Below are 27,996 nucleotides of genomic sequence, written 5' to 3'. Positions count from 1 at the left end.
TGGCCCACGCTGCACTCCACTTCACTGCCGGAGACACATCTTTGATAACCAAGATTGTTTACTGCAAAAGTAGACAGTCATGAGTGCTTCAGTGAAAGCCTAAGTTTCTCTGTGATGCCTTTGACGATAATGAACTGAAATAAGAGTGTGGCAAGCTGTGATGTACTTGTGTTTGATATCATTGATCTGTCCCTGGGACATCTTTTAAAGTTTTCTGTCAAACACAGTTTATTTTTACTGTGGCTGGGTACAATCACATGATCCGGTGCCATGCATGACACATCCACTAAGGTCTGTCTTCAGCCGGTGGCCTTCTATCGATAGTGACAGATAAGAGCCCTGTGATCTTGTGAGGCACCAAGCACGAGCGTTGATTGCCATCCCCGCTGATACCACCGCATGCTAATCATTGTAAACATCATGTTGTGGCTTTGACACACTTAGGCTTATCTGTAATTGGTGTAATTGTTACTAGCGTTTAACGAGATCGTCTTCCAGATATGCGGCATGCCAAAAGGGCCCGGCTATGTGAGAGGCTCCCTCAGATCTGCCTCGCTGATGGGGGCATTAGATCGACACTAACTCCTCTCACTGTGCTATTAATGAACAGCAGCCACTAGCCGGAGCGCAAACCTGATAAAAGGGGCTTGAGATGAGGGGGTCATGAAATATTTAAATATACAGGGCTTCAAAGCGGAAGAGGCCTCTCTTTCTTGTCAACAGACAGACCCCCTGCAGCCCCGTCGTAGCCCCAGCCCCTGGCCCCCAACCATCTCCACATGTAGGTCACAAACCATAACCACACTGTTCCGCTGTAGCGGCCGCCAGGGGAAAGGAGGGGATTCGCAAATGAAATTGCTCCTGTCTCTAAACACACATGAATATTCTCAGTCTTCCTCTTGTTTAAGCGTTCTCCCATGTTCTAGTGTTTCACAGAGGGGGAGACGAGGTCAGAGAGGGTTTCCCACCACTGTCTCAGTGGAGTCTGACATGTTAAAGCACTCTTTCATATGATTCCTGCCAAACACACACCACCGTAAGGCCCCCTTTCCCACAGAGATATGCAGGTTTTTGGCAGATCCTCTTCTAATGGGGACGCAGTAGGGATCACCTGTCAACTAAAAAACAATCAGCATTCCATTTTCATTGGGAGAGGTCGCATATCATCTTCCTCACTCGCCAGGCATCTTGTGTTCACCTTGCACTTTTTTTTTATCTCATAGGGGCCCAAACTCTCCATTTCTCTCCCTCCCATCGTTCAGCCCCCCAGCAGGGAGGCAACTATACACAGAACAACGAGCTTATTTAGCTCAGGCCCTGCAAAATGCAATTAGAAACCCCTCAATGGCCAGCGGGGGTCTGGTATGAGATGGAGGGAGAAAGAAGGACATTGACAGAAAGGGAAAAGGGAGAAGGCTGGAGGAGGGCAGGCAAGACCTCCCTGCTGTCTGTCACCCTGCTGGCTTTTGATGTCCGTGGCCAATCTCGTGTCCCCCTAGAGAGCCTATCATCAGGCCCCCACTCCGGAGCTGTTGAGCATAGAGAGAGCCGTGGAAAGGCTTGTTTGAGTGGAGTGCGGGGGATGTGGTGGATGAGTGGGGTTGTCTCTGTTGGTGCCTGACAGAATGGTCTTTACGGAGCGTTTCAGAGGCCTTATCCCTCCAACCGTACTCCTCCAGCCCGGCAGGTCGCTCCGGGGGTCTGCAGAGGGTCAGACAGGTTTTAATGCAACACCTTAGTGGTGATTTCCTCAGTGCTTCCCTCTAGTCATTCCTTTTTAAATAACACAGCAGGCTGTTTCTCTTCCTCCCTCTTTGGCTCCTTCCCCCCTCAGTCCTGTCTGTCTCTGCCCGTCTCCTCCTGTTGTGTTTTTCTTTCTCCCGCTCTCTTCCTCTCTAGTTCCTCCTCCTTTATCTCCCTGCCTCCCCTTGTCTCCTCGCTCCCATCGCTCCTCTGAGAAGAAAGAAAAATATTATCCCTGCCAGCGCAGTTGCTCTTGCTTAGTATTAAGTCGAGGCCTCACGGGGGGCTCCAGCACCACGGCTCTTTGCTTGTGGAAGTCTGCTGGGTCCCCGCAAATATAAAGACATGCAGATTAGGGAGACAAATTAAAGCTGGGGGTTCGTCATGCAGCGGGTTATCTGTTAGGAATGTTTTGTCTGTCTGGGATATGGCTGCACTGTAGCTTCAGAGAGGAAATTGGGGTCAAATTAAAAGAAGCTTATAATTCTCCTTTGTTGTGTCATTGAGATCAAATGACACTACGGCTTGATGAGGTTATACTGAATAATCCTATCAATGAATTTGTGTGACAAGCAGCACTAAGTCCTTTTTACAAGGACACTGACGTGGTGTAAAGATGGAAGTGAACATCATAAATGATCTCTTTGAGGACTAAACATTAAAATTACGATTTACCCGGTTAAAAAGCTGAAACATTTCATTTCATCTGCTTATTTAATCTCCACGTAAACATTGAGTGACAGGCGTATAAATAAGGACAGATTTTTGCTTTAAAATAATTTAGCTTTTGGGAATTTGTATTTAAAATGACATGAAATTGTTAAAGGTAAGTCATGCCTGATATGCATGATGTTGTGTGTGTGTGTTTGTGTTTTTTAGGCGGGTAACACATATGCTCCTTTCTGTTTGGAGGGGAGGGAGTGATTGACTGGTCTGAAATTATCCACGGCATCGCAGCCCACATTCCACAGCAATGTCTGTAATTTAGGCAAAAGGGTCTCTCATTTCTCTTGTGACCGGGCAGAGGTGTGTGTGTGTGTGTGTGTGTGTGTGTGTGTGTGTGTGTGTGTGTGTGTGTGTGTGTGTGTGTGTGTGTGTGTGTGTGTGTGTGTGTGTGTGTGTGTGTGTGTGTGTGTGTGTGTGTGTGTGTGTGTGTGTGTGTGTGTGTGTGTGTGTGTGTGTGTGTGTGTGTGTGTGTGTGTGTGTGTGTGTGTGTGTGTGTGTGTGTGTGTGTGTGTGTGTTGCATTAGGGATGTAACCAAAGAATTTGAGCCAGCGAAGGTTAAACCAATTTTCTTGTCTGCGTTGTTTTCTAAAGTGAGTCCCACGGCAGCGGCATTAGTTTGATGGCCAGTGGAGTAGGTTTGTTCCCGTTGACAGGCCACTTCTCTCTGCGCTCAATGTCAACTGGATCTGATTATTGCCTACCAGATCCAGATAATGTCTGCCATTGATCAGGCCATTTATCTTGAACTCCTACAGCCTCGGCCTGCTTTCAGAGACCGCTGGGAGATAAGCAGATACAGATAAGCAGATAACATAGTCTCTACAGACTTTTAACAACAGGAAGATATACGTTCCTGCTGCTTCCCCAGCTGACATGTGATGTGAGTTTCATATATCTTGGCTCTTATTATAACAAAAAGGAGCGGCTTTTAGAGGTCTCGTCATCAGATCAGATAGACGCTGTCATCCATGTGCCCTTCAATCTTCCAAAATGTTCCCAGAATGACAATCACATCCTGTCTGCCGAGCATTGGTTCAAATAAGTAGGTAAGGATATGCAAAATAGAGATTATATTTTGGCATTGTTATTTACAGCTTTCAATTTGAAAAGTATGTCTGTGGCGATACTGATGGAAATTCTCGAGTCTTAAATCTCTTATTCTCTGTCAGGATGTTTGATTGATGCAGTTTAAGAGAAAGGAGTGTTTTTTTCCAACGCCTTCTTCCACTTTTGGCATTGCACTGTGTCCCAGTTTGTGAAACGGTTTAATGCTGGGTACATTTGTCTTTGTCTCCGTATGTGTGTTTGCATGCACAGCCGTGTGTCATCCACACATTAATACAAGCAATGAGTGACAGATTAATTTATGTCTGGCTACGAGTCTGAGGAATTGGGAAGAAAGGGCCTGTCAGTGCTGCTTGTCAGGGAGGGGTAGAGATTAGAGCCTGTTGTCATTGACAACCCAGTGCAGGCTCTGAGAGATAAGGTCGGATGTAATGACTGTTAAAAATAAATAAATAAGCAAAATTAATTTCAAAAAACATCCTCACTCCACCCTCGAAAGCCTGGGGAAGAGGAGATGTTGGCATTTCAAAGTGTGTGGGTTTATGTGTTAGCAATTAGAAATATTTCACAGTTCTTGGATTGCACTGCAACATTTGGACAATTCAGATCTTAAGCAACAAGCAGGGTGTGATCTAATCCCACCCCCTCCTCTGAGAAAATTTAGATTCGTTTTTTTTAATATCCATGTAAAGCAGGTTGTTTTTACTTTGAACTTTGTGCACTGCATTTTATTATCAGGCATTATAGTGTTGATTCCAATTGTCTGATTATTGTGTGTAAATAGGCATTGAAACATGTTGAAACATGATCTTCCTCTGCCAGGTCCACTCATTGTGTTTACAGTGTTTCCATGGGTTAGAACCCCAACATTAAACCCCATGATAAAATATGTATTTCTAAGTTGCCATTATATATAGCGAGACTATAACCTAATAAGGTAATAAAGTAAATTATGTGTATGTAAATCTTTTATTTTTGGTTAACATGTTTTGTTGTTTTTCAGTCTGATATTGGGATGGATGATAATGTGGAACTCTTATACATTATGCATTTTAAAAGACATTTCAAAAATCAAAAATGTCTGATATTTTCCGATATGGAAAATCAGTTTTAGTCCGTTTTTAAAAAAAAAAAATTAAAGTTTATCTTACACTTCTTATTTTAAGCAACTCTAGCAGTGTTGCAATGCCGGTCCGTCATAAGTTGGTCCTACATTTGTTCCAGACATAAATCTTTTTGGATAGATGTCCATAAGACTTATCTTAGACATTCATCATCCACAGAGGTTGAATTCTTTGTATTGATCCTTGTATTATATTTATTGTTACTGTCGTGGTCCTCAGAGGATTAAACAAATTGACTTTGGTGATCCCTTTTGGTTCCTCTCCTGACCGTATGAGGTTCATATTTGTGGTTTGAATGAAATGTCTCATGGTGAACCGCCATGATGCCCCACACATTCATGTTCCCTTCATTGTAGTCCTTTGTCTAGCTCAGGAGTTACCCTATTTTATTCTCAAAAAGATGATGTTCACCACTCATGATGACTTTGTTCAATGTCATTCACTTTCCATTTCCTGGCCTCTGTGTTCAATCCTGCTTTAAATCATTAGATCTTTTTAGCCCTTGTCAAGCAAAGACCGAGCTCTGAGTCAACAGGCAAAAGTAATGAGAGCTTTTAACATATTACATTGCCGGTACTCATGTTACACTTATCAGTAATATTTTAAACAAGGGTAGATTTGGCATAATGGAAGGAAGCCTCATAAAAGCGAACCAGTCCCTTGTGATTATTTTATTAATCTAGGAGAGAGTTCCTGTAAAATTAAACCATGGTTGTGGGGTAGAGACAACGTGCCTCTGGTTTCTTTGAAGTGGGGAATCGGCGTCCAAAAACGGAATAAAAGATGACAAAATGTCAGAGTGAAGCTGATGGTCTATAGACAGAACTTACGTGCCGTGAAAGCAATTACTGAGATACATAGCACACATCAAGACATTGTGTTTGATCTCAGTGCTTCATTCTCTTGCTCAAACATTGTTTTTGTATGTGAAACTGTGCACTCATTTTTGTGCGTGTTCATCTCTGACGTTGTTTCATTTGAATTAAAAAAAAGTGTGCCTTAAGCAATCTGTAAGCCGATTGTTTGGCAGTGTGGCGCTAATCACAGACTTGTGGTTTCCTCAAATCTGATAATGACCATTTAAAATGGGGAACAGCGACTCCTTCATATCTGCTCGCGCATTGGCCTGTGAAAGCGACTGGTAGCCATTTTCTGTCTGTGGTGTCGAATAAATACATATCCTGAAGCCAGCCATGTCATGCTTCTGAAGCCAAACCACCATACGCTCTTGATGTTTCATCACAATCACCGCTTCAAACATAAGAATCCCTGTGATCGAATTACATCCAGCCACAGTTGGTACATTTGCAACTAATTTTAGAAATGATTTACTGCATTTCTGATTTCATGATCTGAGGCACTGTAAAGCTACATTGTGGCACTGTTATCTAAGATGTTTTCCCACAGCCTATGAGCAACAGTACGCCAGAGGTTAATCACTTTATTAGTTTAATGTTGAATGCACAATGGTGCATAGCAGGAGCCTCCAACTTGATGAACACATGGTGTTCTTTCTCCCAGGCCCTTTGTGACCACAGCCTTTGTCCACTGTAACTAACCAAGTGGCTGGACTTTAACCAGCCATCTGAGGCCAATCCCCTGCCTGCCCCCGGATGGTGCTTCACTTTCTGTCCTTCGTGTCATCAGTGTGTCCATAAACAGCTCTGAATCTAAGGCAACTGTACAGAATATCCCATTTCCCTTTACTTCATGTTTGAATGGCCGGTCCAAGCCAGCCAGCGGACCATCAGTCTCTCTGTTACCGAGGGACGGATTAGCATCTCAGCTATGAGCTAAGTCGGTTTTCTGCTCTGTGGTTGCTTGGGCTGCACTGGCAGGGAAATACTTTGCAATGTGACTCTATTGTACACCCATTGGCCTCCCAGCCAGTGGGTTAGTGCTCATTAGACAAGCTAGAGGATGCTAGGAGTTGCACCATCGAGAGGTTTTCTCAGGAATGTCCAGCATGAGATCGGGATTCGCCCTATATGACAGATCGAGGCGATGAAGGATGACTGCTGTTACTTCTCGGGTAAATGTTACTTTCAGGTCTGCAGTGTGAATCCTAACAAGAAAGTGTCCTACTTTTAAAATCTGTGTGATCTCTTTTAAATACACACTAAACGACTAGGAGGTGGACGCTTAAAGAAAGTCGCTGAGCTCTGCAGGATCTGGCAGAGCTTTTTTTTGTGACCCTGGGTGGGCAAGCTAAGGAAAAAAAATCTTTCTGAAATTATCACAAAATTAGAAACGTGGTAGTCATGATTTATGTCAGTGGTGGAAGCTTGTTGGGTTCAGACTCTCCGGGTGGGCCGGGGAGAGCTAAAAGCTCAAATTGAAGGCTGAATGACCCAAAGTGCTTTTTATATTAGCAGCTGACCTCCCTTCAGGCCAGTGGCCAGTGGGGTGGGAGGTGGTCCAACAGGAAGAGCAGCCTGTGCTGCTCATAAAGGAGCGTTTTGTTTTTCCTCCCCTCACGGTAGCAGCACCCTACTGGGGAATTCATTAGGGGCTGACATCATCTCACTCAGTACAGAGTGAAAGAAAGAATATCTTTCTGCCTGCGCATTCCCCTCCCTCCCTCCCTGCCTCCCTCCCTGCCTGCTTTCTCTCATTCCCTCTCTCTCTGCCTCCTTATCTAGCTCTGGTGCGCTGCTGTCTCTCCTTTTGCGCGCCATTTACGCAAAAGGTGCACGCGCTGTTGTGCGCCTCTGAAATGTGAAATCTAGCTCCCAGCTTCCAAGAAGCCCAAAAACACGCGTGTGGTTGTCTGCTGAAGGAGCACGACTGAGGTTGAATTCAAGTCCGCCTGGAAATCAGGAAGTGGGAGGACCCGACCGTGAAGGCAGCAGCTCTCAGGCAGTCAGTCGCTGGATGAATGGGAGTTTGTCTGGTGCTTGGTAGCGGATGGGAGAGGCTCTCGAGTGCCCACGACCGGGATCCATCAGAGAGAGCAGGGCAGTCAGGCTGTGCAGCTGAACACACAGCGACAGCGGGCTCTTACCTGGTGAAGTTTCGCTCACTGCTTCTGTGATTTGGCGCCGTCTCCACAGAGGAAACTGGCCGTTCGCTTTGTTGGATTGGTTTGCTCCGTCGGACGCAGCCCCTCTTCCCTCTGCGCACCGACACACCAGCCCACCCGGATCCTGTTGGTTACCTCTCCTGGATATTTACCACAGGAGAATATAGGCGAAAAAATTCAATTGTGACCCGGGGAAGCTGAGAAAGGTGGATCAAAGGATTTTTCTCTCTCGTCGCCTCAGTGCTGTTGCAGAAGCTCTCCGTGGCGAGACACATGGTTCCCTTTGTCCAAAACGCGCAGTAGCTTTGTGAACGGCTTTGGATTTTTTTCTTTTTCTTGGAAAGGCTTCTTCTATCTTCGCATGGCTGTTCTCAATTTAAACGGAGTAGACTTCGCCGCCCTCTGTGTGGATTATATTATTTGAAAAGCAGAATGTGAAGCGAGGCCATATTTAGCAGACCAAGAAAGTAATATCCGGACTTATTTGCCTTCTTGCTTAACCTTGCCACATCAAAGGTATGCGCGCTGGCTCTGAGCCGCTTATAATCTTAGATGTCATTGTGTTTGTGATGTCTACGTGGAATTGTTTTAATAGTAAGCGTTTTCATCGCCCCTCTTTTGCTGTCATTTATTCTGCAGCCTTCATTGTTTACATTCTGTCAGTGTTGCATTGGTGGAAAACACCTGATTCCTGGCAAGGTTTGTATCGAACCAAAAAACAACAACAATTTAGTTGCCTTTTCTGACTTAATTATTTTGTGTTTTTGTTTGTTTAAATACGTTGCTTCTCCTGCAGCCTTAATAAATTAAGATAAAAGACACGAGTCGCATAGAAACTGTCACAGCACGCTGATTTTAAATATTCCTGACATTAAGGTCATTATATCACAAGGAAATACAACCGTAACGCCAAAGTGTAATGCTTTAACATCATTTTATCTTGTTTTACATATCGCATTATATAAATCTGAGATGAGGATATCCACACATCCAGTTACCAGAAAATAATTGTATTCAGAGAAAGCTGTCAGTCTTCTTCACGTGTGCAGCTGAGCGGGTGTTGTCTTGTTTATTTTCCCTGTTGTTGCAACATTGTTGTTACTTTGCAATATATTGTTGTGAAATATAATATATATACGACTTGGTATTTTCACCCATATTACACTTGTATTTTATTCAGGTATAAATCCCAACTCGCACATTGTATCCTCTCCCTGTTGCTCTTGTTGCTGCAGGAGGGCTGGGCTGTGTAGTCACGGAGCAACAGTGCCATCAAGTGGCCTTACCGTGAAGAGCCACTTGTTTTGTTTCAGTCTGATATCCAATATTGGTTTTGATCATGATGCTCAGGTTACCCCAAATTATTCAGGAGAGAATTTTCGGCAAGACGGGATGTGGACACTGGAGATGTCTTCGCTTTTAGGCTCTTGAATTTGACATGTTGTTGAAATTGAGAGCATATCAAGTACAAATTATAAGACTTATATTAAAAGCCCCTAATAAACCTTACTGAAGCCAATTAAGGATTTAGGTTTAATTTATCCAAAATGACAGTTTAATAACTGAAGTTTAATTGTAATTTGCCTTAAGCATATAATAACCCCCCAGTCAGCAGTCATTTCTCTGCACTGAACCCAGTAACAATATCCAGGAGCGGGTTTGGACATTTTGCTGTAAAATGATATGGTACTGTGATATTTCTCTAATTGTATTCTCCTCTTCTCAAGGTCTCCGATGCCAACTCAGAGAAATTCTTCAGCACAGCTGCAGTTAAAGGTACAGACATTTCATTCTTATTACCTTGCTGTAATGTTGTCAATATGATGGTGCAGGTATATTACCAATCTCCCTGTTGTCATTGCCATCTTGAAATTGGAATGCGTTCTCCCAGTGCGGCAATTGTAATATTTATGTATGGTTGTTTGAGATAATACCACAGCAATAACGCATCACATCCATAAAGCTGATCCAATTTACCCTAGGTGCACAGGTATGAAAAACCGAGACCTGAGATTAAATTCTCTCTCTGCCAGAATGGAATCATTCAAATGTGCAAACCAAAAAGGTATTACTGTTGTTGTTACATATATGTAACATGTTGCCCTGTGTGGTGTTGGTGGCAATGTGTTGCAAAAGTGCAGTAGGGCTTGTCCAGAAGCCAGATGAGGAGGATGTACTGTTTACGGCCTCAGTGTGCTAACACCACATGTGACCTCATTATCAAGTCACTAATTTGCTGTTAAAAGACACCCCATTTTCTCCGGCTCGGGGATAATGGAGGTGCCCTGCGTGAATGGACATTTCTCTGTAATGGGAGGGAGTTACCATGCAGTGCAGGAGGGAGGCTCTGCGATGAGGGTTATGACCCCTTCAGGGCTGTGGCAGGAGGGGGACCATTGCTGATGTAGCCCTGCACTTTGCGCGGCGCAGACCTCCAAACACATTTCCCACATTCTGGCCTTTGATTCCCTCCAGGGCTTGATTTGTGGCGTCCATTGGGGGGGCTCAATGGCCATGCTTGACAGGGAGGTTTCCTTTTGAACGTGCTTCTCTGTGGACTGATTTGGTTCCCTTGAAAGGATTAAGGCCCCCTTTGTGCAGGCTAAATCAACAGAGGGCCCCCCTCTCTCCCCCTCTATGAAAGGACCTGACTGGGGAAACAGTACACAAAATACGCTTTCTCTCTGCTGCATGATAGTCCACTCTCTTGGCCCCTATCCCCATTTAAATATCCTCTCCTTTCTTCTCTTTTACCATCTCCGTCCCCTCCTCCTCTCCTGCCATATGCTAATGCTTGCCGCCGTTGCAAAAGGCCAGTAAAATAATCCAGGTGCAGGGAGAGCCAGAACCACTGGTATTTTTATGGGGGACAGTGTTGAGATAAAAATAGTTGGGCGGGTATTTATTGGAGGGATTGCTATTACTCTAATATAACCAAACCCCAGAGCAAGCAACAGCTCCAACACATTTGGCGAGAGGCTTGTTTGTGGGACGCTGTGTCAATATTTGCCAAAAGGCAGGGGCAAAAAGACAAAAAAACTATAACCTTGATGCAGCAGAGCTACATGGAAATATGAGTAATTTGTTTGCAAATTATAAAATCTATATCCATTGGTGTAAAAATGCAACTTTACTCACAATGCAAAGAACTTTATTGACACTGAAAATAGCTTATATTTATGTGACATAATGATTATTGTTCCCGATGAGCCAAAAGCTTATTTCCCATTGTGACTGATAGGGACAAAAGTAAGACACATTATTATATCTTAAACCAACAGAGCTTTTAGAAGGCCATTATAATTCAGCAGCTGATGTGTAGCTTTGGTAATGATTGACTGTTGGCTTTTATTCTCTGCAGCAAGACTGGAAATCAGCCCAGGGTAACCTCAGGTCTCTTTGAAGACTTAGTGCAGGTCCCTCATCTTTTAATCTCACAGCCTTCTCACCTACTCAATAATTACAGTGTATCTTTCATGCTACCTCAAAAGCAATGTGTCTTTTTTTTCTTTCTGCCCGAGGCCTACGCTGCATTTTAAAAAGAAAATCCTACTGATGAGAATGTGGCTTTTGTGTGTTTTCAGACGTTGATTTGTGTTCTCCGCCTCTTGTGTAAGCCTCACCACGGGGCCGTCGCTGTCAGCTGTGCATAGTTGTCTAATGTGGAGCTTAGAGTCGCCATCACTCTCTGTTTGCATCGCTGTTTTTCTCCCTGTTCACTCTGGGTTCAGTTTACCCTGGAATGGATTTCATTAACTAAGAGTCATTAAATGTTAGCCCTAATTACCGTGCTTGTCAATGTGCCTGCAGGTGTCAGCCAGCTAACCTGATTCAATGGCACTGCAGGAGAGTAAGCACCAGTTAAAACGATGTTGTGTAGTCTATTTGCCAGCAGTGAAATAAACAACTTTTCTGAAGCTGCTTCCAAGGCGCCGTGGGTGGAAATCAGTATCCAAGCCTTATAAAGACTGTCCAGGGAGGGGGTTGAAGTGCTGTGCTGCACAGATACTGATGATGACAAACCAGCACAGCGTGTCACCCCAAAGGCCTGCAGACAGATCTATCAAATGATTAAAGCTGTGTCCCCAGGCAGTAATATCTTGTCACCCGCTTACATTCCCATCCTTATGATATTGTCAATCCACAAGTCATCCCAGAGACTCTGCCAAGTCAAGACTAAGCTCACTGTTCATTGTTTGGTGAGCGCAGCCCCAGCAGCCAGATTAAGATAATGCTGCATGACATTTAAAAAGCTCCCCAGTGCCGTTTATCAAGAGTAGGTTCGAAAATGTTCTCATCAGTGAACTGTTGAGTGGGGTCTCTATTTAGAATAGAAAAGATGCTTTGGACGGAAAATAACTAGATAATGAAATAATGCTAAAATCCCAAAGCTTTTTGATTGTCTTTTACCTGCGTACACATTATCAAAGTCGCACCTTAACTTAATGAGAAATAACTTCCTCATTGTTTTTCAGATAAAGGTAGAGACTGACTTGAGATTTGTATTTGTTAGATAGATGAAGAAGCTAGTCCCTTGTGAGACATATCCTGCAGCTGTGTCTAAGATGTGTGACTGGGTGCCATGCGGGGGTAAATGATGTGCACAGCGTAGTGATTCTCCCTCCCGCCTCAGAACATCGCTGATTTCACAATGCTATAATGGAGTTAATGTGAAAATGAAGCGCTGCTACAGCGAGACCTGGGGCTGACGCCAGCGTGAAGAGCGCCGCTGGTGAAGTGTTTCAGGCTTGAGTGCGTCTGTCACCAGGGGAGAGAATAATGTGCGACGTGGAAGGTGTAATTTGCAGTGCTGATGGCATTGTTTAAAAAAATAGTGGAAAGAGGAAAGCGGAGGTGAACTTTTGTGGCAGATATCAGAGCTGAAGAGCTCCCTGGATTGTCATAGAGAGCTCTGCTGGCAGTGAAATTGCCTGTGAGCGTATTACTGCTGTGTGGGAGGGAGCTGAGGGCTTGTTTTTCTCTCTCTCTGTTTCCTGAGAGCTGGACTGGTGATGGAGTTGTGTACTTCAGGCTGTGGGCCGCCACCTGCTGTAATCTCAAGTGATATAGAGAGCAACAATCACGCCACAAATCACCCAGGCAGCTCCCTAACTCATTCAGCGGACTGGAAAGAGAAGGTTGGCCTTTCACTGCAGCAGTGTTGGTTTACTGCCCCAGGCTCCCTGCGCTGGCCTCCTGCTGACCTCTGCCGTCTGTGTGGGTTTGTGTGTCGAGGAATCAGGGCCGCCTGTGGAACTTGACCTGATGCACAGTGGAAAGATGACCTGACCACCATTGGCCTTGCATACGTGCTGATGTAGTGCTACAGCCAAGATCAGTGTCTTCTTCCTCACCAGGAGCAGGGAGGTCACAGAGAGGTCGCGGCCCCCTGTGCTCCAGACATAACTGCTGGAATAAAGCATTGTTGTTTCAGCTTACATAAGCTTTATTAAAATCAAAATGCTCTTTTGATATTTAATAACCGTGCATGTTTTGAGAAATAAGACAGGGATCTGGAGGATACTTCACTGAAGCAGTCTCCAGGCGTTTCCCCGGAGCTCTTTGCTTTTTTGGTTACCCGTCCCCCGCTAGGAGCATCTAATGTATCTCTAAGGAGTAAAGGAAGCTCAATATCCTGTGCTGCACAGAGGGAAGGCCTGCCCCTTTCTTCTTCTCCATGGCTGTAACTATAGAGAGAATGGCTGTAATTCATGGCCATGAAAGGGGGCCTCTCCAGCCGTGCCTCATCTGCTGACACAGCCAAACAAAGGTTAACAAATCAAGGATAGCACTGGCTGATTTACTGCCTCGCTGTCGCACACAATGGTGAAGCCCCCTTGTCTACAGCTCACATTTACTGTATCTGTCTGCAGGAAGAGAAACATGGCAACACGTCCAGATGTACATACTAAGCACAATCAGAGCACTATTTATCCTGACTGTCTTCTTTTGCCTATTGGTCACCTTACAGTCACAACATATGCACTATGGTCTAGTTCTAGAATTTCTGGCAGATAATCAGTCTAGTAAATACTGAATGTGTGACCAAGGGTCTTGCTGGTGCCCACTTGGTATAAGTGTGTTGATTGAGGATCAGTTTTAAGAAAATGTTGTGGATGGTCTGTTGGAGCACTGTGGGCCAGTCTCCTGCCATCCACTTCGGCAACACAAAGAGGTCATTCAGAGTTTGTTCCCCATGTCCCGAGGTTAGAGACTAAGTAAATCCATCCATCTTAATGCACTTATTTCAGCACCAGGAGAGCTGGAGGGAGACTGTGTAAACACTCCTATATCCGACATGCCACACTAAACCCAAAGAGCCTGGAACCCATCAGGACAAAAATAAAGGTCTACATCTCAAACACAAACATTTAAATGGGCTGCACTCCAGAGATCAAAGTGAAAGACCTTCGTTTTCCTGCTGGCCCCCATGCGTCTACCACACTGAGATATGTGGCGGTTTAGCAGCCAGTCAGGGTTGAATGCTGAGCAACTGTATAATGTACAGGTCTGTTTCTTTCAGGTCTCTGAGGTACTGCTCTGTGGCAAATGTTCGGTTGGTCTAAGTAAAGTAAAAGGATTCATGTAAGCATGTTTATTCAGAGATCCAGCTATGTTACCAGGATAATATTTAGAATTATAATGACAGAGACAAAGATTGTTTTGCCTTTGCTGATTTAAAATTGACTCATTTGGGTCTCCCCCCGGAAAGGGCCTATAATGTAGCGAGCCTGCATGTAACATAGGAAGGAGAACCACATTTGAATGGGTTGTTGATATCCAAATAAATGTTTACAAGCACTGACAAATTAAATATTTGATTTGATAGTTCAACTTCTACTTAATACATAAACCAAGGCTTTGAATGCAAGCATTTTGCTTTTTTGGCCTTATTTTATCACCACGTCCTTTACATGTTTGGAGGATGGAGATGTACTGGGAGTGGATGGAGGTGTTGAAAGCAGCAGTCTCCTCCTCCCAGGAGAGGTCCTCCCCCATCACCATCACCAGCATCCACTGATCCAATGTGACAACAACCACTCTCCTGCCAACTGTGCAGCATTAACAGGGTCATAAAACACACACACACACACACACACACACACACACACACACACACACACACACACACACACCAATTATCAACACCCAGTCATTCCCAATGCACTGTTGGTGTGTTCAGGCCAATTATGCCTGTGTCAGTCGTTGGTCCCTGCGGTAGAGGTGACATTGCCAAAGAGGCAGATAGAGCAGACCGCCTTAATGAGGCCTCATGGTGGCTTAGAGGTGTGTGTGCATTACTGGGTGAGCACATGTGTATGTGCATAACATCCTGAGTGCTGGTCCAGAATGATCCACATCTCTGTCTTTTCACTTCTCATTGTCTTCCCCCTCCAGCCATTTCAACCCTAGCGCCTCTTCAGTGGTTTTAAGTACCCGCTGCTGCCTCATGATGTCATTGCAGCAAACACATTTTGGTTCTGGAAAATAACTTGAGTGCCCGTGTCCCAGAAATGCAGCATAGCAGCTTTTGCAGATACATGCACTGAAAAAGAGATGGGATTAACACAGCGGATAAGATGTAAACTGTTGACTGGGAAATTATTTCCACAACGGCAGCATGAAGTAGGATTTGGTCTATTTTGAAAATAAAATAACCCCTGATTAGCAAAATGCATGTAACCAAGCATTTTGGGTTGAATAGTGATGAAGAGTGTATCTAATGAGACAATACCAGAAGGCCACCCAATAGTACAAATATTTATCTGTTAAGATTTTTTTAATTCTGCGAACACTACAGGGCAATCACGTTCTCTCTCTCTTTTTCCTCTGCATCAAATAAATGGCCAATACTGTAATGCTAAACTGGCACTAGGAATCCTGTGTGTAGATAATTTGAGTCAGATTTTGTGGTTTAACACCACCATATACTGTTGTCTATTAGGAAAATGGAAGAGGTTGGGACAAGGAGTCTTTTTGTTTCCCTCTCCACTCCTGCAGTACCAGACCAGGGTAAGCACATCTTTTAAGAAACCCAAAAGCCGAGTTAGAGACATAGCACAAGGACTCTGAGCAGGATTGATGAAAGCAAGGCTTTAATTGCTCCCAAAAGAAAAGAGGTTATCTTTTTTTCTTCTGTCTCCCCCTCTCTGATTCTCATAAATATGCAGGGCAGAAATAAAGCCCTGATGAGCCGCAGGGCAGATTTAAAGAGGACTATAGAGAAGGACTTTGGTTTGTTAGCAGCGGCTTTTTAGATCCCTTGCATGTGTTTCTGCTCTGCACACACATTGCCTGGCTTTCATTTGTCTCAGCCCATTTCCACAGGCTACTACTGCTTGTTGTGATGGGGCAGTCAGAGCTTTAGTGCAACATTGCCCCCTGGTGTTGGGTGTCATCTCAACATAGACTGTAACTGCTTCAGAGAGTGTATGGAGAGGACATGGTTGATTTGTGGTGGGTCACTTATATAACTTTGTGTAAAGTTATATAAGTATTGTGGAAAGGACTTTTGAAGCATGTGCATTTGATATACACAAAGTGTAACACAATGTTCAATTTTATCTCCATTCTTCGGACATCATCTCTGGCTTTTGGCCACCTTTCTTAGCAGCCATCCCAAACCTATCAAAGTCCACAGGACTGTCACCATCTGTTACAGATTAAGCTGCTCCTAAAGGGGGCTGTTTGAATTCGGGGTTCCAGCAGTCCTTCTTTATTCCACGTGTCAGGTTTTACTGTAAACACTGTTGTACAAAAGTCAAAATCCCAGAAGGGATTGCTTTTTCAGGCCTTTCAAGCCAATTGCAAACGTTCCATTGCGCCTTTACGGGCTGCACGTCTGGTTTAGCTCTTAGCGTGCTGAGACGGGGGCTCTTCTGGGCCATTTAGAAGCAAAGCTGGGAAGCCGTGTTTGGAAGCTTTTTCCCCTAAACCCTACGCTCAGTTAGTGTGCAGTGTGGTGTTGTGATGTATGAATCCCCTGGCCATGCCTGACACTAGCAAGCCTGTCTGAGCCCATGTCTTCTCCAAGTAGGAGGCCGCGGACAGAGGCAGCATTGTTCCCCTAAAGTAACCCAAGCTTAGGGCGGCCGCTGCCCAAAGGGGGATATCAAGTTGTTCTCTCCCCACCAACAACACAATCCCAGCTTAAGCTCTGAGGCTTGACGAGGGAGCAGAGAGGCCGCTGAATGTTTGGACGACGGTGCAGTTCAAATAAACAGCTCAAATCCTAACCAGCCTCTCCTACACTAACCCTCCAGCGCCAAGTTATGCAGTCCCACAGCCATGGCTCATCAGTCTGAAGCTTGCCAACAGCTCTCGGCTAATTTGTGGTGTTATTTTGAAAGCATGTTGATGTGGATGCTCTGAGGTTTCCTGAAAAAAAGGGCTGTGAGAAAAGGGTGAGAACTTAAGCCTAGTTACATCTTCCTCCTTCCCCTCTTGTGAGCGATGGGTCGGTTTACCACCACATCAGCAGAGGGATGAGAGGAGAGGAAGGAGGGCCATTAACAGCTTTGTTTCTGCCCTGGGTGTCCTGCTAATCCAACTGTAGTGAAACCTGAGCAACGGGTTAATGAGACGACACTTGACACGCTTGCACACACGTAGCACGTAGGCTGCTTCTGTAATGCCGATGAACATTTAAAAAAGAGAATGCTACATGCAAATTGATACTTCACCAGATTTTCAGACATTTGATCCATGCATTGATTCCTTTCTGGAATGAGTTTTTCCTATACTGTGTTAACACTGCAGGCTCTATTGAATTGGAGCCTTACATGCAGCCTGTATGCGGGGTGTGTAACACCAGTTGGCCCCATTTGAAAGAGGCCCAGACTGATGACTCTCTGGGGAGAGATTTCTCTTTCCAGCCTTCCATGCCTCTCTCCCCGGTGAAATCATGGGGGTGTCGGTGTGTCAGCTCGAACTGTCACTCTCCCTATTGCTGCAAGCCATTTACTCTCATACTCTGCCTCCTGACTAAAGAGAGGTAGGGGGTAAGGAAGGGGCAAGAGAGAAAGGGCTTTTTCTACATTTCACACAATGGGTGAGCAAACCATCAACACCCCTCGATGCAATTTAAGAGTCTAAAATGAAAAAAGATAGAGGCAAGGATGTCAATCATGTCAGGAGCCTTCTGTACAGTTAACAGAAATCCCCCATGGATTGGTTTGGTACAGTCCATTAGGCTTAGCTGACAGAGATTCATGGAGGATAGGCTGACACGGAATAGATCCAGGCAGAGACATACAGTAGAGCCGCACTTCATGCATCTCAACCACAGTGGCATTGGACCTGTTGACTGGTAGAGTTTCTTTGTGTGTGTGAGAGAGTAAAAGAGTGAGCGAAGGTGTTTATGAGCGGGTGTGGGTTTTTATGAGCATGTGACTGTAATTGAGATTTAAGCATGTCTGTGTTTGAAGTCTGTTGGCTCAACAGGCGATTGTCTTTTGTTTCCCTCAGCTGCCACAGTAACTGACAAGAAACACATGTTGCAGTGCCAGCCAGTGTGTTGTGAAATTCTCGGGTTCTGCTGATCTCTGTTTTCTGATATTCTGGTTGTTGTTTTGTGACTAATTATCTCCGCCAAGTAGGTTTAATGTGGTTAGTTGGTAGGTTTGTTTGTCTGTTGGCAGGATTAAGGAAGAACTTGGTGGCTATGTGAGAACCCATTACATTACTTCTGGAAACAGCCTTGGCAGAGTTCCTTGTTTTTATGAGTGCCCTTCTAGTTTAATTTTGCTCTGGGCTAGTGATTTGACACGTTATTTTAATTAACATTCTTGAGACATTGTAATGAAAAAGTGCCTGGGCATTCTATTCATTGTGTCACACATTGCCTGAGGTGGGTGGATGTGTGACTGCAAGTTATGAAGCTGTGTTTTGCCCAGCAGCACGAGTCAATGTCAGGTCAGAACAGCACATCTTAGAAAACGCATCACAAAACAATCTAAAGTAAAAGCATTCAACCTATTGCCTTTATGTTTGCTTGAATTTGAAAAGCAAGGTTTATTGAAGGCTAGGCTGAGATTGGCACATCAATGATGTGCTTTTCAACAAAGAAATAAGAAAGAAATACATAAACAGTTCTATTCCCCAGCCTTGAGCAAAAATGTATATCAAATCAGCTGAGCTTTGCAAAGGTGCATGCTAAGCATTTATTTTTTCAAATGGGGGTGGATAAAGATGTATGCTTTTATGTTGTGGTCAGCAATGTCTTTTAGCTGTACCTGTGTATATATACATAAGATGATAGCAAATTCAATATAACAAAGTAGTATTTTCATAAAAGAGCTTTGTTATTTCACAATGCCCAGCGATTTTTTACCTTTCACCTCAAGAAGCTTTTGTCAGTCTGTCACAGTAGCAAATAGTACCTTTTAAATGTACTCTGTTAGGTGTTTAATCACTACTAGAACTATTGAGCAATGTTTTGTGAGTGGGCCCTCGTTGTTGCTGTTTTCATGCTATTCTGATGATATTATGCCTACATGTAAAGGCATTAACAAGCCAAGATGTTTTGTACTGCAAGCTTGCTAACACAGATGTAAACAATAAACAATTAAAATCTATTACAAAATTGATTTCTGCAATTGTAAGTGTGGGGAACGGAATACAATCAGCATGTTTGTATGAATGCACAAACATGCTACACATGTGACTCAAGCCCCCAGGAAGTACGCCGGAGTCTGATGAGAATATTCGTGCTGGCCAAACGGCGGTACTACACTTCCGTTTGGTTGCTGGTCCCGGAAACACTTTTTCCCATTGACTTACATTGGGAAAGAGTGGTCTGTAACTCGTTGAATAATTTTTTTTAAACTAAATAAACTACCCAGTATGAGCGTTTGTATAGCCCTTATTAAAAACATTCGTTCCTCAAGTTGTAAAAATGTGCTAATAACGTTATTCTGAGAGTTATTTCCCTCGGCATTATGAACGCGCATCTAACCCACGGGACCGCGCCGCCCGGCACGTTCATGTGACATGTTCAGTACTACATGAGTTGGTCTTTCCCCATGGATGCACAATAACAACGGACCATATCGTCTCACTGCCATCCCACGGAGCTGTAATAATGGATATATTGCACATGTTGGCTGTAATTCATCATTTGTAAAATATTATACTACATGGGCTGTATGATGTAAACCTTGTACCGTAAATGTTGTATTAAATAAAGTTAATATTACCGACGTAGATTAACGTTCCTGTAGCTTCTTATTGCACTCGCAATATACCATTAAAAGAGTTGAACGTAGCTGTTTGCTATTAGGCCGACTATATATTAAGTCGTCATATTTATACATATATCAATAAAGAAATGTGTCAAAGCTCTAATCAAATTAACAGTTGTATTAATTATAATTGTATATATATGTATATTGCCTGTGTTGTATATGTATACACACAAATGAACAACCTTGTGTTTTTTCAAAAGTTTTACAAGTTGTATTGTAGTGTTTATTTTAGTGTTGTTTTATTCTTATCCACATTTTTATTTCAGAGCACAGGAAAGGAGAATGCTGGGCACAACATCACGCTCAACAGTGAAGCTGGCAATGCTGAACAAAACCAGTTATAATATTTATTCCGCTGAAAAAGTGAAAGCTTTACGAAAATGTAATTAAAAATACATAAGTATTTCAGGTAGAAATTAGCATTTAACATAGCATCAGGCTTCAACATATACATTTTTATATATTACAAAGTGGTTTCATGTACAACCCACACAAGTATCATGCTAAATGAAGCTCTGTTGCTTGGATATCACTAGATCCTGATGTCAGCGTAATATAAAAGTACATAACGATTGATGTGTAACTTAGCATAATTTACTAGCTAGCTGCTAACTGCCGCCTCGTTAATATAAATCCAGTACCATGCTGTCATGAACGCACGGTGCTGTTACGTATACGCAAATTCACGTGCTTGATGTGAACGACGTGGTTAAAGTTGCGCATGCTCTATGAGTGCACATACGGGTACTTCTCAGGCATGCCGGGTAATCTGTGACGTTTCGCTCTCTCAAAAGTTGGGCCATTTTGTCATCATGCGCCATTGAGCAACTCTCATAGGAATGAATGAGGCCCCGCCTCCCACGCTGTATCCAGTTCTTATTATACATCCATGATGTCACTGGGTGACATATGTCTAAATCCACAGTATGTTGTTGGTATGATATACACACTGCTGTGACGTTGATCTAGAAGAAGGTTGCTGAGAGGCCTTACATGTCAGCAAGCGTCTCATGTCCTCAGCCGGACATGAGACGTTTGTGTGTATCTTTAGGGAGTTTCATGCACACAAAGAGTGAACACCTACCACTCCTCACTAGTAGAGATATCAGGCCCTGTGAGAAGTCCTATCAGCTGGCTTGCGTTCATCTGACATGTTGAGGTCAAATGGTCTGGCTCGCTCCACAGCTGCCTTGTCTCTCGGTGTAGTTTTACACCACGGTGACAGTGTGTGCTGACCAATTGCTGTGGACTGGATGGATCCTCATTACACGCTGCTGTTATTTCAAAGCCTCAGTGAGCCTGGGCATGACAGCCAAACCCGCAAAGGATCTGTCAGTCGCAGGCAGAGAGGGTCCCCCTGAGGGCTGCCCTGCACAGGCTCCTGGCAAGAGAGACTGGCCCCTTGGCCGGCTATCCATCCGCCCCTTCTGGCGATCACCTGTGCCAGCATGCCCGTCATCAAGTCCGTGACCCACTTGCTCTTCTCCTATTACGTTCTCTGCAGCCTGACCGCACAGGGATATATAAAGATTTGTTCTCTAAAGGAGAGCTTGAAATTAGACACTCTGCTGCCACTGATCCCACCGATACATCCTCATGTGCACGATGGTAGAAGTGATGGTATTTTTTTTAGCGGGGAGGTATTGGGGGAAAGCGTCCGAACATTCAGGACCCAGGAGCTGTCTAAGGCAGCAGATTCTCCTCCTGCTGGTGGGGTGTTAGAGCGAACGAGTTAAGAGCCATTAGAGGAGCAGCTGTAATCAGAGCTACTGTGGGTGGGAGCGTGTTGTTGCTGCTGCCGCTCTCTGTAAGCTTTATTATGACGAGAGAGGAGAAAGTGCGCATTAGCTCTACCAGACAAAGTGTGAATGGAGCACGGATGGATACTGGTGAAGGTAAGATACAGGACAGGGCACGTGTTTTCCCTCTCTGCTCTTTCCTGACACTGTGTTACCCTCCTCTGTTTCTCTCTTGCACTCTGTTGTACTGTAAACATGTGTAAGTGCTTGTTCTTAGTGGTCTGGCAGCCGCTCTTCTATGGCCTCGCATCTGTCAGAAGAGCTCAAAACATTTAGTGGCTTTCCTAAGCCCAATTACCCTAGATTGCTACCATTTTACAGATGATCCCAGTCACAGACAGTTGAAGGAGTCAGGGCTTTATGTCTGGGTAAACCATGCACACCATGCACCATGACATCACTGCACATACACACTATTTATATTCACATGCGCGCTTGCTTTGACTTCAAACTTGTAATTCATAAACCAGATGAGACAAGCATGACATATAGATGTTAAAAGGGGCGACTTAACAACCCTCCCCCTCCTCTGGCCTGCTTTTGGCCTTTGGCTCAATCACGACTTGTTAAAGCAGCAGTTTGTGTTACTGTGAGGGGAGATCAGCACGCTGTGGTGTTCTCACTGGAAGTCTACACATGTCATGCTCTCGCAGCCAGAATAGTTGGCCTGCTCACCTAACCCCCCTTTATTTCTATTTAGCTTCCCACTCCCCTTCCCCGGCCACCCCTGGGAGTCTAGCACTAATAAAACAGCTCCAGTCCAAGACCCTCCACACGGCGGGATGTCCAGGCGGTGTAACCCAACACCCCTCTGGGCTCTAGCTTAAGAGAGCTGCTGACATGATAGAGAGTCTGGGAGGGCCAGCAGGGGAGCGTCCATCATTGTCAGCCCTGAACTCCCATCTGGGGCATGTCCAACACGCATGCCTGTGAGCTGTGAACTCATTGCTGGGAGGTGCTCGACACTCTGGAGACACGAGAGGGTATCACAGAGTGTGGTGTTACTGCTCTTAGAGCCGCTAATGCTGTTAAAGTCTTCAGGGCTGAAGAAGGGAGGGATAAGGAGCTAATAGATGGACATTCTCCAGAGGATAGCTTCTAAGGTTACTGACACAAGGTTTCCACTTCTCTGTGAACTGAGTTCAGACGAAAGTGCAAACCTTAGCTCTTCTACTTCACAACAGTACATTTGTAAACATTTGCATTTAGCTTTTTGCAAGACAGGCAAAGTAGACTGCTTAGACTTTTGCCACATGGGCTGTCTCCACTTTGGGCAGCAGACGTGACCAGAGAGAGTCTAAGAAAATCAGGGAACTCAGAACACCTTCCTGTCCCGCAGGGGAGCTGAGCTCAGATGTCATCCAATAATGTGCACTGCAGGGTATTCAGCTGATCTCCCAGAGAAGGAGCACAAACACTGCAGAAAGAAAGACTCTCCTGAGTGTGTGAACTACAGTGGGGAAAAAAAGTATTTACTGTAGTCAGCCACCAATTGTGCAAGTTCTCCCACTTCAAAAGATGAGAGACCTGTAATTTTCATCCTAGGTATACCTCAACTATGAGAGACAAAATGAGAAAAAAAATCCAGAAAATCACATTGTCTGATTTTTAAAGAATTTATTTGCAAATTATGGTGGAAAATAAGTATTTGGTTACCTACAAACAAACAAGATTTCTGGCTCTCACAGACTTGTAACTTCTTCTTTAAGAGCCTCCTCTGTCCTCCACTTGTTAACTGTATTAATGGCACCTTTTTGAACTCGTTATCAGTATAAAAGACACCTGTCCACAACCTCAAACAGTCACACTCCAAACTCCACTATGGCCAAGACCAAAGAGCTGTCAAAGGACACCAGAAACAAAATTGTAGACCAGCACCAGGCTGGGAAGACTGAATCTGCAATAGGTAAGCAGCTTGGTGTGAAGAAATCAACTGTGGAAGCAATTATTAGAAAATGGAAGACATACAAGACCAATTTTGATAACCTTTTCTCCAAATGTTAGTTTTTCACTAAAAAGGTGTTCACAACAAAATGTGTCCTATCAGATAGAATAAGAAATGTGCTCAACAAAAAAAGTTTTTGTGAAGAAATCAACTGTGGGAGCAATTATTAGAAAATGGAAGACATACAAGACCACTGATAATCTCCCTCGATCTGGGGCTCCACGCAAGATCTCACCCAGTGGGGTCAAAATGATCACAAGAACGGTGAGCAAAAATCCCAGAACCACACGGGGGGACCTAGTCAATGACCTGCAGAGAGCTGGGCCCAAAGTAACAAAGGCTACCATCAGTAACACACTACGCCGCCAGGGACTCAAATCCTGCAGTGCCAGACGTGGCCCCCTGCTTAAGCCAGTACATGTCCAGGCCCGTCTGAAGTTTGCTAGAGAGCATTTAGATGATCCAGAAGAGGATTGGGTCCGATGAAACCAAAATATAACTTTTTGATAAAAACTTAACTAGACGTGTTTGGAGGAGAAATAATGCTGAGTTGCATCCAAGGAACACCATACCTACTGTGAAACATGGGGGTGGAAAAATCATGCTTTGGAGCTGTTTTTCTGCAAAGGGACCAGGACGACTGATCCGTGTAAAGGAAAGAATGAATGTGGCCATGTATCGTGAGATTTTGAGTGACAACCTCCTTCCATCAGCAAGGGCATTGAAGATGAAACGTGGCTGGGTCTTTCAGCATGACAATGATCCCAAACACACCGCCCGGGCAACGAAGGAGTGGCTTCGTAAGAAGCATTTCAAGGTCCTGGAGTGGCCTAGCCAGTCTCCAGATCTCAACCACATAGAAAATCTTTGGAGGGAGTTGAAAGTCTGTGTTACCCAGCAACAGCCCCAAAACATCACTGCTTGAGAGGAGATCTGCATGGAGGAATGGGCCAAAATACCAGCAACAGTGTGTGAAAACCTTGGGAAGACTTACACAAAGTGTATATAACAAAGTATTGAGATGAACTTTTGTTATTGACCAAATACTTATCTTCCACCATAATTTGCAAGTTAATTCTTTAAAAATCAGACAATGTGATTTTCTGGATTTTTTTTCTTCTCATTTTGTCTCTCATAGTTGAGGTATACCTAGGATGAAAATTACAGGCCTCTCATCTTTTTAAGTGGGAGAACTTGCACAATTGGTGGCTGACTAAATACTTTTTTGCCCCACTGTATGTACGTTTCACACAGGTAGAAATTGTATTGGACAGCATAATGGTGTAGAGTTGTACCTGTTTATGCTGACAAGTAGCTCTAAAGATATGGAGACAGAAATTAAGTGAAGTGTATTCTGTATTAGCTCGAATGGGTTTCTGTGAGCATGTGCAAGAGAGGACAGGAGTGAGAGCGATCTCTGTCAGAAACAAGCTGTTTATTGTTCTCTTCTATGTGGGAGGGAGATCTGTTAAAGATGTCTGCCATTAATGCGACTGCAGGCTTCATTAAGAACAAATAAACAGTCTGGTTTACTGAGAGCTCTTTGGGGAACATATGCTGTCTAAACCACTCCTGAGGTCAGACCACTGTCAACACTTGCTGCTCAATTACTACTATAATTTTGTTGTCAAACTAAATATGGAGATAGAAGAGAAGCGAGTTTTCAGTGTTTTCCTTTTTCTTTTTTTTCTAAGGGACTAAATGGTTTCCAGATTATGGCCTGAGGCAAATTGTCTCTGTAAAAAAACACTCTCCATAACTGGGGACTGTGAATATTTTTAAGGGGAGATTTTACTTAGACAGCTCCTGAAAGCACTGAGGGGGATCCTGATTGTAATTAATGTTTACTGAGACATACCAATGCAAGATGGAATTTTCAATGAGGGCCTGAAATCCTTGTTCAGCATACTCTGCACTTTAATTGATTCAACTTGAGCAAACAGTCTGTCTCGCTTTGTTTATTTTTCAGTTTTCTGAGGAGAAGCAGGATAATGATGTATGAGGCAGTAAGAGGACAAAGTGTAGGGCAGGAAAATTAGTCTCCTGACAACACAAATAACCTCACGGGCCAACAGTCTTATAAAGAATGTCTCTGGGCCAAAGTATTCCGTTTATGTCTCAAAGGGATCGGGGTACAGTTTTCATAAAATGTAGTATGCCGGAGAGTGGTAATACTGTAGCCTCTGGAAGAGGGATGTGATCTGTGAGAGGTTTGGGCGTGATCCTGCTTACTGATGCACAACAGGGAGTTGGATTGAGAACACCAGACGGAGATAGAGAAAAGGAGTTGCAGGGGCGACAGTGAATAAGTGCAACATCGAAGGTCTCTGCCAGCTGTGATAGACAGCTCTGGGTTTTGGAGTTGTCAGGGCTTCTGCTTGGAAATACTTTTTTTTCCAGACTGTAGATATACAGTGCCTACAGGCTACATGTTATATATCCCTTAATGCTGACACGGTACGGCTTTTGGAGTGACAGTCAGAAATATAACTTCTGTTATGTAATCCACCATCAATACATTTAATACGATATACAGACTGTATATTAATGTGGAATGAACCCACCAAAGTCGCAAGGACAACTTCCCAACTCTGGAAATGGGATCCAAGCAACATTTGATTGCAGAATTGACCTTTACGGAAATCAGTGCTTTCCAATCTTAATTATTTAATGTTATCATGCAAAATTAGACATTAGCGATCCTTGACCTCAGCATGTTGGCATGACAAAGTACATAATACCGACTCTGGCTGCAGACTCTTAAGTGATGCTGCTGGCTACAAGAACAGATCCAGTCCCCAAGGTGACTGTTCCCCTCCCACCAGAGGATGGTATTAACAGCTAGTGATACAGCACCCATACTGTAGGTTACCTGCCATTGCATCATCTGGTGCCCCTGGGTCCGTAATGCAGAGCAGACTGCCCCCCCTCCCTGTCAGCACCTGTTTCCTCGACGCTCTCAACAGTGGCACAGCTGTCAGTAACTCTGCCCCCGCCATTGTGAATAGAGACGTCGGGAAAGCTGGCTATTGTTCTGAGCATATCTGTTACTATGTTTGGTGCTGTAATGTCTTGAGTTTATTAACACTAAGGTCACAGCACCAAGAAGTGATTATCATCACAAGGCTACCATCAAGTCATGTAAAGGTAAATGTTCATGTATTGTTGTAACCCTTACAAAATCCATTGTGTATATTACGAATGCGGTTAAAATGGGTTCCTGTAACAAAGTACAATGTCCAAAACCTCACGCACAGTTTTGAGGTATTTGTACCTTTTCATAGTTGTTGTTGCTTTCACGAAACACCTCACATGATCAGCATTTTTCTTTTGATACTTAAAGTTAATTTGATAGATGTATTACTGTACATGCTTACAACACTACGTAATCTGCTAGTGTGACCATACCTTGTCTCCGAGGCAGCAGCCTCAGCTGGGCCTCTGCTCAGGGAACATATTGGCCCGGGCTCAGCTGTCAGTCTCGTGGCTCCTGCTATGTGTTGGTTGTTGGTTTTGTGTGATTTGAGCTATGCGACCCCTGGCAGGATGAAATCCCATCAATGAGTGTAAGGGGTTTAGAATGTGTTGGGCCGCTATTTTGAGGAGCATGAGACAGCAAGGGACGCAGGCTTGGGATGTCGCAGAGGTCTCAGCAGCCATCAATCTGTCACGATGTCTCCAGGCCCGGGTGTAGGCTGTCATATCCACCCACACTCACCCAGAGAGATATTAGCGAGGGGTTTTGGCGCAAGCTGGCCCCTAATGTATTTTTCAAAAGGACAGGTGAAAAGATGATTGGCTCTCGTTTGTTAATCATTTATACGGGGGCAGGCTGTATCGGGATGACATTGAAATATAGTATGCTTAATAAATCCCCTTAAGTACTTCAGTAATGACCTAACAGCACATTAAACTTCCTAATATTCTGCATCCTGTCTCTATCTCTGGGCATCATTTGAGCCTGCACATGGCTGTAGTAGTCCAAACACCTTGCAGATGAAGGATCATTCACCAACCAATACACAGGCATATTAACCCTGCAGCAGGCTCAATCTGATATAAGCAGCATATAAAAAAATGCTAACAGTAAATACAGCTGCTTGGTGATAATGAGCTGTGGTCCTCTGCAGGGCAGTAACAACAAAGGAAAGATGAAACAAAGGGCATACAAATGACTGTTATGTCTTATAGAAGTTTTTAATAACATTTTTGAGGAGTGGAGATTTTTCCTCCACATTTATCATACAGCGTAACATTTTTTATGTTGTATTCAGTTCAGTCAGATCGGAGTTATATCCAATCTAATGATGCTACTGTGTCGGGAGT

The 27,996-nt window shown here is 44.0% G+C and overlaps 1 protein-coding gene across 1 annotated transcript in view; it reads left to right on the top strand.

Moving 5' to 3' along the window:
* auts2a (activator of transcription and developmental regulator AUTS2 a) overlaps window positions 1–27,996 on the top strand; it is a 281,667-nt gene that overhangs the window by 238,360 nt on the left and 15,311 nt on the right. Inside the window, 1 exon segment of the mRNA XM_079647564.1 lies at window positions 9,409–9,457. Coding sequence (XP_079503690.1) covers window positions 9,409–9,457 — 49 coding nt within the window.

The sequence above is a fragment of the Notothenia rossii genome (genome assembly GCF_949606895.1).
Source record: "Notothenia rossii genome assembly, chromosome: 9".
Classification (NCBI taxonomy): Eukaryota; Metazoa; Chordata; class Actinopteri; order Perciformes; family Nototheniidae; genus Notothenia; species Notothenia rossii.
This window is presented reverse-complemented; position numbering and strand designations above follow the sequence as displayed.